This window comes from Belonocnema kinseyi, chromosome 1 (genome assembly GCF_010883055.1).
Source record: "Belonocnema kinseyi isolate 2016_QV_RU_SX_M_011 chromosome 1, B_treatae_v1, whole genome shotgun sequence".
Taxonomy (NCBI): domain Eukaryota; kingdom Metazoa; phylum Arthropoda; class Insecta; order Hymenoptera; family Cynipidae; genus Belonocnema; species Belonocnema kinseyi.
In genome coordinates, this window is record NC_046657.1 from 34,028,526 (window position 1) to 34,040,035 (window position 11,510).

The following is an 11,510-nucleotide window of genomic DNA, read 5'->3' on the forward strand; positions in this document are numbered from 1 at the left end:
TTTTGAGGAATTTCATTGGCACCGTCGAAAAGAGGAGATCTTAAGCAATAAAAATATATGTGTCTCAATTTTTTCTAGTGTCGAATAATCTTAGTTATTGGCTGTTGAAAAGCAGTGTACCGGTAGTGGCATTTTGGCCGTTCAAGGGTTAATTCTCTCTCTCCCTAAAAAAAATCGAAATTTCTACTAAAAAGGACCAATTTTTAACAAAAACAAAAAAATGAATATTCAACAAAATGTTTTAGTAATTATCGAATATTTTAATTTTCAATCAGAGATACATTTTTTTAGAAAACACACGAATTTTCTTTCAAAGATGACTAATTTTCAATTAAAGAAAAACCAGCCTAACTAAAAATGGAATAATTTAATTTTCAGTTGGAAAAATTAATTTTTTTCCAAAAAATTCAGAATATTAAGAATTTTCACTAGAGATGAATCTTTAAAAAATAATTTTTAAACAAAACACATGATTTTTCAGCCAAAGAGTTCAATTTTCCAATAAAAATATCAACTTTTAACCAGAAATACAATTTTTTAACAAAATAGTTCAATTTGGAAAGAAAAAATGAATTTACAACTTAAATTATGAATTTTTAACTAAGTATTTCAACTTTTACGCAAGTCGTTAAATTTTAAAGACGAATTTATAACAATAAACAAAAAATGAATCTTCAAACAATATGTATGAATTTTCAACCAAATATTAAAATTTGTAAACAGATATCAATTTTTAAACCGAAAGATGAATTTTCAGCCAAGAAGATTAGTAATTTTCTACAAAAAATGGAATAATTAGTTTTTCAGTATAAAAATAAATTTTTAACGAAGTTATTGAATTAAAAAAAAAATGAAGTTTCAACTCAAAATGAAATAGTTAAGTTTTCAGTTAAAAATTTTTTTTAACAAAAACATTATTAAACAAAATATTTTAGTTTTTAATCAAAGAAGATAATCGTCAACAACAACAAAATTGATTTATCAACCAACAACATTAATTTTCTACCAAAAGAGAGAAAAAAAAGTTCAACTAAAAAATATCAATTTTAAAAAAGAAAAAATTTTAACAAAATATTTTTTTAAATTAACCACAGATGAATCTTTTAAATATTCTAATTTTAACAAGAAAAATCTCAAATTTTAAACCAAGTGTTTAACATTTTAACCAAAGAGAAGAATCTTCAACCAAAAAAAAATAATTAATTTTTATTAATATACAAGAATTTTCAACAACAGGAATACAAATTTTCATACATAACTGGAATAGTTAAATTTTTAGTATAAAAAAAACGAATATTTAACAAAACAATTAAACGTTCAGGAAAAAAATTAATGTAAAAAAGAACTTTACATCATGTTAATATTTTATCCAAAGAAATTAATCTTTAAACAAAACAAAGATATATCAATTTTCGGCCAACACAGAATAATAAAATTTGCAGTAAAAAAAATTTAAGAGAAAACAAAATAAATATTGAACAAAATAGTTTCATTTTTAGCCAAAGAGATCAGTGCTAAACCAAAAAATTAATTAATTTCTAACAAAAACACACGAATTTCCAACTAAAAATTTCGATTTTTTGTCAATAATAAATTTATTAAACTTTCATTTCAATAAAATTAATTTTTAACACAAAAAAAGAACTCTTTAACAAAATATTAAAAAGTGTAACCAAAAAGATGAATCTTGAAATTTAAAAAAAATTAATTTTTAAATAAATTTATTAATTCTCAACAAAGTATCCATTTTCGGTCAGAAGTAGATTCCATACATTTTCAGTTAAAAATAATTTTTAACTAAAAAATAAATGTTTAACAAAATATTTTAATCTTTGACCAAAAAAATCAATCTTAAACCCGAAAAGAAATTAATTTCTAACAAAACATATTTATTTTTTACAACACAAATGAATTAGGAACTAAAATATATTAATTTTTAATTCAGTATAATATAATTAAATTTTTAGTTGAAAAAAAATGTTTTCTATCAAGCGAAAAACTAATTTTCTACGAAAAAATAATGTTTAAATAACCAAAAAACAAAATGTAAAAATCGTAATCATGCCGATGAAAAATTGTGGACTAAATGTTTATAAAAATTAATATCCCGACATTTTTTATGTCGCTAATTATGAATCTTATGTCAGATTTTCAAAATTTTTAAACAAGAAAATATTATCAATTATATTTTTCCTAAATTAATAATAATAATAATTTATTTCAGGTTTTGTGTAATTTTGACATAATTAATTATTTTTAATTTATTAATATTGTACAAGCTCTAATCAAATGATTTTTTTTTTTATTCATTCAAATGAATCGATTTAATCTAACATTCAATATTCATCGCAAATAGTGTCGAATTAGAAGCCCATTGTTGCGCCACATCAAATCATATATTGTTTTTTGCCTTGCATAATAATTTTGTGACGTCTTGTTTGTTTCCTAAATGCCAAAGTATTTCCCCAAGTATTTCTTCTATCTTATCATAGATTTGGAGGAGGTTGGACCGGTTTCTCTAAACTTTGGTCTTAAACTTGACTTACGATATCAATCTTAATTTATCTTAATTTATCGTTTTGTACACACTTTTTCCGCAAAAAATACAGGGCACAAGATATTGAAAGACCGATAAAATCAGGAAAATTTTCTGGAAATTAATGGAATGAATTCTTTTAACTAAAAATAATATGGGTGTTGTATTAAATTTAATTTAAAAAACGCTTTCTAATGCTAACATTTTAAGTAAAACTATTGCATTGTCAAACAAAATAAATTTATTTTTTACCCAGATAGTTGAAGGTTTAAACGAAATGTTCAATTTTCAACTTGAAATTAAATAATTAAATTTTCGGAAATAAAATTTATTTTATATTTTAATAACAAAGAAATTTTGAACAAAATATTTACATTTTAATCATATAAATGAATATTCAACTTTTTTAAAAATAAAATACATCCATTTTCCACCAATTAGTTCAATTTTCAGATGCTAAAAAATGTAACAAAAAAAAACGAGTATTTAACAAAATATTGTAGTTTTTAATCAAACACAAGAAGCTTTTGAGAAAATTCATCAATTTTTCACCAAAAAATATTAATTTGTTAACATGAAGCTTAATTTTATTTTAAAAAATCGATTTTCAACCAAAAAAATATAAATAATTTTTAACAAAATATTAAGATTTTTTACTAATACTTTTACTAATACTTTTCAACAAATACTTTTCTTACGAAATATATGAAATACAACCATATAATTCAATTTTCACGAAAAAAAATACATAAATTTTCAGCTTTAATAATTAATTTTCAGCCTAGCAGTAGAATCTTGAATAAAAAGACGACTTTTTAAAAAATTATTTCAATTTAAAAAAAAACAGTGAAATTTTGTACCAAATAATAAAATTGTGTACCAAATAATCTTTTTGGTTAAAATTTTTTTCAATTCTTAAAAAACAATTTTAATTCCGACATTCGGTTGAAATTTACTGTATTTTTTTACAAATTAATCTTTTTGATTCAAAATTTATCTACCTGATTGAAAATTAATTTCTTTGCTTGAATTTTTTTGTTAAAAATTAATTTTTTTTAAATGAAAATTTAAATGTTCCATTTTTTTTTAAATTTTCTTTTTTGTAAGATTAAATCTAATTGCTTGAAAATTTATCTATCTGGTTAAAAGTTTAACTATTTTCTAGAACACTTATTTTTTTATCTGGTTGTTAATTGATTTTTTTTCATGAAAATGTAATTATTCCGCTTTTGCTGGAAAACTTGTCATCTTAAGTTGAAAAATCCAAATTTTTTTCTTTGGAAATTTAACTACTTTGTTGAAAATTTATCTTTTTAGTCGAAAATTGATTTCTTTAGTTGAAAAAAATCAACTATTTTGTTAACAATTGTTTTTTTAGCGGATGGGGTTGCAAATTATTATTTTTTTTACTGAAAAACTAACTTTTCCATTTTTTGTGGAAAATTTACGTTTTTTAAATGAAAATTTTGTTAATTTATTTTATTGAAAATAGATCCTTCTCGTAAAAATTATTTGTATAAATAATAATTATTATTATGGATTTATTATTTAGCATTATTTTATTATAATTATGTAAATAAATTATAATTGATTTGTTTTCAAAAATAAGTCTTTTTTGTTGTGGAAAATTAATCTTTTTGTTTGAAAATTCATCTTTTTCGTTGAAAATTTATTTTTTAGTTGAAAACTCAACATTGTTTTGGTTGTAAATTTAACTTTTCTATTTTTTGTGGAAAAATGTTGTTTAATTTGGTCGAAATTCGTTTATTTCTAGAAAATGAATTTCTTTAAACTGGAAATTTAACCTTTTTATTTTTTGTGGAAAATCTACGTTTTTTTAATGAAAATTCAACTATATAGTTGAAAATTGGATCTTTTCGGTTGAAAATTTATCTATTTGGTTAAAAATGTAATTATTTCAATTTATTTTATCTGTTGAAAATTCTTTTTTTTTACTGAAAATTCATTTATTTGGTTAAACATTTAACTTTTAGGTTGAAAAATCTCTAGATTCAAATTTAGTGGAAAATTATTCTTCTTATTCGAAAATTCACCTTGTTAGTTAAAAATTTATCTGTTTGATTAAAAATTGAACTCTATTTCCTTGAAAATTTATTTTATCTAGTTGAAAATAATTTGTTTGAACTTTATTAAAAATTCATCTTGGAATTTGAAATTTTTTTACTTAAACTATTTTGTCGAAGATTTGTTTGAAAATATAACTATTGAATTTTTTTAGAAAATGTGTCCTTTTCAGTTGAAATATCAACATTTTTAAGTTTAAAAATACATATTTACTGTTAAAAAGTGTTCCTTTTGGGGTAAAAAATTATTATTCTTGATTGAAAATTGATCTTTTCCGATAAAAGTGAATCTGTTTGAACAAATTTTTACTTTTTCTCTAAAAATTTATTTTATTTGGTTGAAAATTAATTTAATAAAAGTGAAATCTTGTTGAGTTGAAAGCTGATTTTGTAGAATCCCTTATAAAATTTCGGATAACTATTGTCACTTAAAGTGTTTAAAATAAATTCAGAAACAAGCCTTTGTTTGCATTAACATTATCGATTTCCTGTTTAAATTTTTAGTTGAGAAAATATATTTTCAACCAAATCGTTCAATTTCCAAGCAAAGAGATTAATTTTCAACTAAAATTAGGAATCCTTAACAAAAAATTAGCTTCAAGCGGAATTTTTAAATATAAACAAGAATTTTAATCTAAAGATATCAATTTTCAACTAAAAATTAAATAATTAAATCTGCAGATCAAAAAATAATTTTTAAACCAAATAAAAAACGAACATTTAACAATATTGATTAATTTTTAACACAAAAGACGAAAACCAGCCAAAAAGATTATTAATTTTCTATAAAAAATGGAATAATTAATTTTTCAGTATAAAAATAAATTTTTAACAAAGCAGTTAAATTAAAAAAATGAAGTTTCAGCCCAATGTGAAATAGTTAAATTTTCAGTTATAAAATAAATTGTAAAAAAAAATTATTGAACAAAACATTGTAGTTTTTAGCGAAAGAAATTAATCATCAACAACAACAAAATTGGTTTATTAATGAAGAAGATTAATTTTCTACCAAAAGAGACAAATTTTCAACTAACAAAAAACAATTACAAACGAAAAATTATTTTAACAAAATATAAAAAATTTTAACCAAAGAAATGAATGTTTAAAAAAATGATTTTAAACAAAATACATGAATTTTCAACCAAATACGTGAATAAATAATTTTTCAGTAAAAAAACAACTAATATTCAACAAAATATTTTTGTTTTTATCCAAAGAAATTAATCTTCAAACGAAACAAAGAAATACCAATTTTCGGCCAAAATATAATAATGAAATTTTCAGTAAAAAAATTTAACAAAAAGAAACAAATATTAATAAAAATAGTTTAATTTATAACCAAAGAGATCAATTCTTTAACCAAAAAATTTATAAATTTCGAACTGAACATCTCGATTTTTAATCAAAACTAAAATTTTTGAACTTACAGTTAAAAAAAATTAAGTTTCAACCTAAAAAAAGAACTTTTTAACAAAGTATGAAAAATTGTAACCAAAAAGGTAAATGTTCAAATAAACCAAAAAATTAATTTTTAAATAAATACATTAATTTTCAACAAAGTATCCACTTTCGGCCAAAAAAGACTTCATTGAATAAAAATAATTTAAAAAAAAAATAATTAAAATAATTTTTAAACATTTTTAAAAATAATTTGGAAGTAAAAAATAAAATTTTAACTACATATTTATTCCTTAACAAAAAAAATCAATCTTAAACCCAAAAATAAATTAATTTCTAACAAAACATATGCATTTTTAACAAAACAAATGAAGTTGGCACTAAAATATATTAATTTTCAATTCAATATAAAATAATTAAATTTTAAGTTTAAAAAATTTTAATATTTTTTAACAAGCGAAAAACGATTATTCAATCAAGATTGTGGACTAAATGTTTAAAAAGTTTATAAATGTATTTTTGTATTTAAAAAAGAACCAGTTAAATCTTTTTGGATGAAAATTCAACTCTTTTTTTTTAGAATTTGTTTTTTTTTATTTAAAAATTCACCTGTTTTAGTAGAATTTTCATCTTTCTTGGATAAAAATGTAAGGGTTTTGGTTGAAAATTTAAAAACTTTGTCGAAAAGTCATACTTTTTAGTTAAAAGTTCTGCTATTTTTTCGTTGAAAATTTAACGTTTTTGCACAAAAAAAATCCTTTTTGTTAAAATTTAATATTCTGGTGTTAAAAAGAGAACTGAAATTTTTTCAGGATGAAGATTAAACTATTTTCATAACTTTTTTTTATTAAAAATCCATCGGTTTTAGTACGAATTTCATTTTTCTTGGATAAAAATGCAACTATTTAGTGAAGAATTCAACTTTTTTTTTCAAGTTTATCCTTTTTTGTTGAAAAAATTCGTCTTTTTGCATTGAAAATTTGTTTTTATTTTCGTAGAAACTTATTTTTTGTTTTAAAAAAATCATGTTTTGATCTTAAAAAATTAACTGGAATATTTTTTGGATGGAAATTAAACTATCAAAAAAAAATTCAAATAAAAAATGTTCTGTTTTAAAAGAAATTTCATCGTGTAAGGATAAAAATACAACTACTTGGCAGAGAATCCTAAGATTTTGTAAAAGCGTCAACCTTTTTGGTTAAAAGTTCTTCTTTTTGGTTTGAAAATTCAATTTTTTTCGTATAAACTTTTTTTTTAATTCATCTTTTGATCTTGGAAAGTCAACTGAAATCATTTTTAATAGGAAATTCAACTATTTTTTTTTTTTTTTTTGAAAACTTATCTTTTTGATTTGAAAATCCAATTTTTTGGTTAAAAATTATTCTTTTTTGCTTGAGTATTCAACTTTTTGTTAATGATTAGGTTGAATCGCTTGTTTAAAATATCATTTTTTTTAAAGATTTTTAGTTTTAGTAAAAATTCATTTTTTTGCTGAAGGTGAACAATTGTGTTGAGAATTTAACAGTTCAGTTTTAACCGTTATTTATTTTTAGCCTTATTTTTAATTTAAAATTAATTTTTTTAACTGAAGGTATAATTTTTTGATTTTTTTAATGTTGATATTTTTTTAGATGACAGTCCTCCTTTTTTGGCAAAATAAAATAATTTCCTTAGTTTAAAATTTCGCTTTTGTTGGATAAAAATGCAACAGTTTCGTGGAAAATTAATTCATCTCTGAAAAGTCATATTTACTGTTTGAGAATTCAATTTGTATACAGAAAATTCGTTCTTTGGCTTGAAGGTTGAACAATTTCGATAAAATTTTATTTCTTTTTTTATTAAAAAAATTTTATTTGTCAAAAATTCGTCTTTTAGGCTTAAAATTTTTTTGTATTGAAATATAAACTATGACACTTTTTTGTTGAGTTTATCTTTGTAGATTTAAAATTCAACTATGATGTACAAAATTTAATTATTTTGTTTTTAGATTCAAGTACTTTGTTAAAAGGCCATTTTTTTACAGTTTATTTGAATTTAGGGAAAGTCCGATAATTTTAAAGTAATTTTGAAATTGGGATTTTTTGTTCGGAATCCTATTTTAAATAAAAACCCATTTCTTTCAGGTTTTTGACGTCCTTCAGAGAAAAGTGGTGGCCTCTCATCAGTTAGAAATCAAGCAATATTATCCACAAGAAGGATGGGTAGAACAAGATCCAATGGAATTACTCGGGGCTGTACTCGAATGTATAAAAAAGACAATGGAGAAAATGGAAAGTGTTGGACTAAATAAATCTGACATAAAAGCCGTTGGCATTACCAATCAGCGAGAAACGACTCTCGTTTGGGATAAAAAGACTGGAGAGCCTTTGTATAATGCAATTGGTAAATATTATTTTACGAGCTTTAAAAAATTGCGATTTCAAAATGCCAAAGAATTTGTAATTTTTTACAGAATTTCACAATATGCCAAGAAATTTTCAATAAATTTATTTAATTTCAAAACATTTTAGGAAATTTTAAGAGATTCCAAAGAATTTTTTATTGATTTAACAAATTTTAAAGAATTTTAGGGAATTTTAAAAGATTTCCAAAAAAATTTTTATTGATTTAAACATTTTTAAGGGATTTCAAAACATTAAAAACATTTACGGGATTTAAAAATATTCCAAGAAATTTTCAATATATTTTTTAAATTTTCAACATTAAAATTTTTTTGATAATTTAAAAATATTCCAAGAAATTCTTAATAGATTTTTAAATTTTAAAAAGATCTCAAACATTTTAGGGAATTAAAAAATATTCCAAAGAATTTTTAATTGATTTTAAAATTTTTAAAAGATTTCAAAAGCTTTATAATATTTTAGGAAATTTAAAAATTTTCAATAGGTTTGAAAAATTTTAAGATCTAAAACATTTTCGGTAATTTATAAAGATCGCAAGAAATTTTTAATTTATTTTAATAATTTTAAGGTACTAAAATTTTTTCTTTTTAATATTTTGGGGGATTTAAAAATATTCCAAGAAATTTTCAATATATTTTTTTAATTTTCCAAGATTTAAAACGCTTTAGTGAATTTTAAAAGATTCCAAAGTGTTTCTAATTGATTTTAAAATTTTGAAGGGATTTCAACATTAAAATTTTTTTTCGGTAATTTAAAAATATTCCAAGAAATTCTTAATTGATTTTTAAAATTTCAAAAGATCTCAAACCTTTTGGGGAATTTAAAAATATTCCATAGAATTTTAAATTGATTTCAACATTTTTAAGGGATTTCAAAAGCTTTATAAAATTTTTAGGAAATTTTAAAATTTTCCAAGAAATTTTCAATATGTTTTAAAAATTTCAAGATTATAAACATTTTCGCAAATTTATAAATATTTCAAGTAATTTTAAATTTATTTTAATCATTTAAAGTTATTAAAAAAAATGTTAAAAATTTTCGGGAATTTAAAAATATTTCAAGAAAATTTCAATAAATTTTAAAAATTTTAAAAGTTTTAAAACATTTGAAGGAAGTTTAAAAGATTCTAAATGATTTTAAATTGATTAAAATTTTTTAACGGATTTCAAAACATTAAAAACATTTTTGGTGATTTAAAATTATATCATGGAATTTTACATTTATTTTAATAATTGAAAGGTATTGAAGAAAGTTTTAAACATTTTCGTGAATTAAAAAATATTCCAAGAAACTCTTAATAGATTTTTAAAATTTCAAAAGATCTCAAACATTTTAGGAAATTTTAAAATATTCCAAAGAATTTTCAATTGATTTCAAAATTTTAAAGGGATTTCAAAAAGTTTATAAAATTTTTAGGAAATTTTCCAAGAAATTTTCAATATGTTTTAAAAATTTCAAGATCTGAAACATCTTAATCTTCAAACGAAACAAAGAAATATCAATTTTCGGCCAAAATATAATAATGAAATTTTCAGTAAAAAAATGTAACAAAAAGAAACAAATATTAAACAAAATAGTTTAATTTATAACCAAAGAGATCAATTCTTTAACCAAAAAATTTATAAATTTCGAACTGAACATCTCGATTTTTAATCAAAACTAAAATTTTTAAACTTACAGTTAAAAAAAATTAAGTTTCAACCTAAAAAAAGAACTTTTTAACAAAGTATGAAAAATTGTAACCAAAAAGGTAAATCTTCAAATAAACAAAAAATTAATTTTTAAATAAATATATTAATTTTCAACAAAGTATCCACTTTCGGCTTTTATTTAAACCAGTTTTTTTATCCACTTTCAATTTATTTTATTTATTTTTTTATTATTTAAAGGGATTACATTTTTTTAACATTTTCCGTAATTTAAATAAATATACCAAGAAATTTCTAAAAGGTTTTAAAAATTTCAAGATTCACAAAATTTTCGGTAATTTGTAAAAAAATTTAATTTATTTTAATAATTTCAAGGTATTAAACAATTTTTTAAACGTTTTCGGGAACTTAAAAATATTATAAGAAATTTTTAATAGGTTTATAAAATTTGAAAAGATTTAAAACATTTTAAGGAATTTTAAATGATTCCAAAGAATTTTGAATTTATTTCAAAATTTCAAAGGGATTTCAAAAGATTCATAATATTTTAGGAAATTTAAAAATATTCCAATAATTTTTTAATAGGTTTTAAAATTTTCAAAATTATAAACATTTTCGGAAATTTATAAAGATCCCAAGTAATTTTTGATTTCTTTTAATAATTTGAAGGTATTAAAACATCTTTTAAACATTTTGGGGAATTTAAAAATATTTTAAGAAATTTTTAATAGGTTTTTAAAATTTCAAGATTATGAATAGTTTCGGAAATTTATAAAGATCCCAAGAAATTTTTAAAAACAATTTAAAGGGATTACATTTTTTTAACATTTTCGGTAATTTAAAAAGATCTCAAGGTTTTTTTAATGTTTTAAAAATAATTTAAAGGGATTATATTTTTTTCAAACATTTTCGGTAATTAAAAAATATATTCCAAGACATTTTTAATAGGGTTTAAAATTTTCAAAATTATAAACATTTTCGGAAATTTATAAAAATCCCAAGTAATTTTTGATTTCTTTTAATAATTTGAAGATATTAAAACATCTTTTAAACATTTTGGGGAATTTAAAAATATTTTAAGAAATTTTCAATAGGTTTTAAATTTTTCAAAATTATAAACATTTTCGGAAATTTATAAAGATCTCAAGTAATTTTTTATTTATTTTAATAATTTACAGGTATTAACTTTTTTTACATTTTTGGGAACTTAAAAATATTCCAAGATATTCACAATTATTATTATTATTATTATTTATCAGCATTTGGAACTCGAAAGTTCATTGCCTCATCTATCCGAGACCGCCACGCGTCTCTATCCTGTACATCATCCATCCACTCATATAATCATATCCTAGTTCTACCAAATCTTTTTTTAAATTATCCCTCCACCTGATTCTCGGCCTTCCCAGTGGTCTCTTACTATTCGGTTTCCCTTTCATGA

The 11,510-nt window shown here is 20.6% G+C and overlaps 1 protein-coding gene across 2 annotated transcripts in view; it reads left to right on the forward strand.

Moving 5' to 3' along the window:
* Positions 1-11,510, forward strand: part of LOC117180968 (glycerol kinase) — a 72,562-nt gene that overhangs the window by 5,362 nt on the left and 55,690 nt on the right. For both annotated transcript variants that reach the window (XM_033373585.1, XM_033373645.1), the window contains exon 3: positions 8,142-8,400. In XM_033373585.1, the coding sequence (XP_033229476.1) occupies positions 8,142-8,400 (259 nt within the window). The remainder of the gene's footprint in view (positions 1-8,141; positions 8,401-11,510) is intronic.